This window comes from Apteryx rowi, unplaced genomic scaffold, assembly GCF_003343035.1.
Source record: "Apteryx rowi isolate R43461 unplaced genomic scaffold, aptRow1 scaffold_181, whole genome shotgun sequence".
Lineage (NCBI taxonomy): Eukaryota > Metazoa > Chordata > Aves > Apterygiformes > Apterygidae > Apteryx > Apteryx rowi.
In genome coordinates this window covers 502,506-504,406 of record NW_020448097.1, presented here as the reverse complement: position 1 = coordinate 504,406, position 1,901 = coordinate 502,506, and the positions used below count along the sequence as shown (strand labels likewise).

General features: G+C 53.2%; 1 protein-coding gene across 1 annotated transcript; it reads right to left on the bottom strand.

Annotated features, from left to right (window-relative positions):
- LOC112963974 (zinc finger protein 3-like) lies at positions 1 to 843 on the bottom strand. Its single transcript, XM_026061516.1, has one exon. It carries the CDS (start codon positions 841 to 843, stop codon positions 1 to 3), a length of 843 nt encoding a protein of 280 aa, XP_025917301.1.
- Between the last annotated feature and the right edge of the window lie 1,058 nt (positions 844 to 1,901).

Below are 1,901 nucleotides of genomic sequence, written 5' to 3'. Positions count from 1 at the left end.
CTATCCCAGGTGGAGTTTACAGTGCTGGGTGAGGTGAATCTTGTATTGGAAGCTCTTCCCACATTCAGCACACAGAAAGGATTTTTCTCCTGTGTGAATTCTCTGGTGTCTACTGAGGTGAGAGCTCCGGCTGAAGCACTTTCCACATCTGGAACAAATATAGGGTTTCTCACCTGTGTGGGTTCTCTGATGCTGAGTGAGTGTTGAGAAATCACTGAAGCTTTTTCCACATGCCGTGCATTCAAAGGGCCTTTCGCCAGTGTGGGTTCGCTCGTGATTTCTAAGGTGTGAGTTTCGGCTGAAGCTTTTCCCACATTCAGGACAACAGTAGGGTCTGTCTCCTGTGTGTGTTCTTCTGTGGGTGATAAGGTGGGAGCTCACACTGAAGTTTTCCCCACACTCACTGCATATGAAGGGCTTCTCACCTGTGTGGGTTCTCTGGTGTTTAACTAAATCAGAGTGCCAGCTGAAGCCTTTGCTACATTCAGTACATTTGTGAGGTTTCTCTCCTATCTGGGATATTTCATGCTGCAGAATATTTGATGTCTGACTGAAGACTACCTCACACTCACTGTACTCATAGAGATCGTCCCCTATAGCATCTTCTTCATGGAGAAGGATGCTGTGGAGATCTCCAAAATCTATTTCTAGATGAATGCAGTTATCCTTTGTCTCCCCAGGGGGGTCTCTCTTGTGCATTTCTAACATGTGCTGGCTCTGGTAGGCCTCTTCCTTGCTAGATCTCTGGAAAACACTCTCCTCAAATATCTCCAGTAATGTCTCATATTGTTCCACATTTTCAGGATCATCTCCCAGAGGACTGTCCTCTTCACTCTCACTCATGACCTCATCATCTTGATGAAAGAGAAGCAGGCATGAATGCTCAGCAAGAAAGCAAGACAGAGAAACAGAATTACAGAAGGTGAGCCTCTACTAAACCGTAGTTTAGAGTTGAAATCAGAGGGCAAAAATCCCTTCCACACCCACTGATATAAGATCACTCCCCTCCTTAATGCCTGAAGAATAAAGATAGGTGAGGAAAAGATCCAGAAGATGGGAGCAGTGGAAAATTGTGAGCATGCCTTCTGGATGGAGGCACCATTGGCTGTAAACTTAATGCAGAGGCGACTTCACTGGCTTAACTTTACTGAGGTGTTGAATTAACTTGCTGTGTCCCTCACCTGCAGAGATCTCAGTGAGGAGATCCCTCTCTGGTGTCTCCTGGAGAGCTGGCACCCACAGCACTTCCTCTCTGTCCATCCAGAGACAGCCGGCCGCTGGATTCTGTTTATGCTGGTGAACGAGACCGCAGAGCACCAGTAATTACCACCTGGTCTGTTGCTTTGAAAGGGGTGGCTTGCTGTCCTCCCTGCAGGAGATTACCCTTTTTTACCTTTCTTCCTGCCCAGGAATCACCTTTCTTAGTGAAGACCGCCCTTTTCCTCACCCACCAACGGGGTAAATTTGAGCTGAGAAATGCTGAAGCAGACACACGGCTGGCCTTAGCCCTTAGCGTGGGGCCAGTGCCGGGAGGGGACAGAGGCAGGCCCGCGGGAAGGAGCCCCTTTCTGGAGAAGGGCAGGGAAAGGGCTGCCCCAAACCGCTGGGGTGGGATGTGGGGCGGCCTCTTGGCCGCTGCCCCTGACAGGAGCCGCCGGCCGAGGCGGGGACAGGCCCTTCCCCTGTCTCCAGGGGAAAGGGAGAGGAGACGGTTCGGGGAGGAGCCCGCCCGCCTGGTGCCCCAGGGCAGGGTCAGGATCGCTGCTGCTCCCTGGCAGGGAGGGCACGGCGGGAGGCGGCGACCACTTCCCTCCCCTCGGGGTACCCCCGGTTCCCTCCCGGCGTCCCCGGCCCCGGCCCCATCGCCACGGGCCGCCCCTGGCCTGCGGCCGCCTCCTGCC

What these genes read in the sequence shown, in the direction of transcription:
- LOC112963974 (XM_026061516.1), bottom strand. Translation starts at nt 843, where the DNA reads ATGAGTGAGAGTGAAGAGGACAGTCCTCTGGGAGATGATCCTGAAAAT.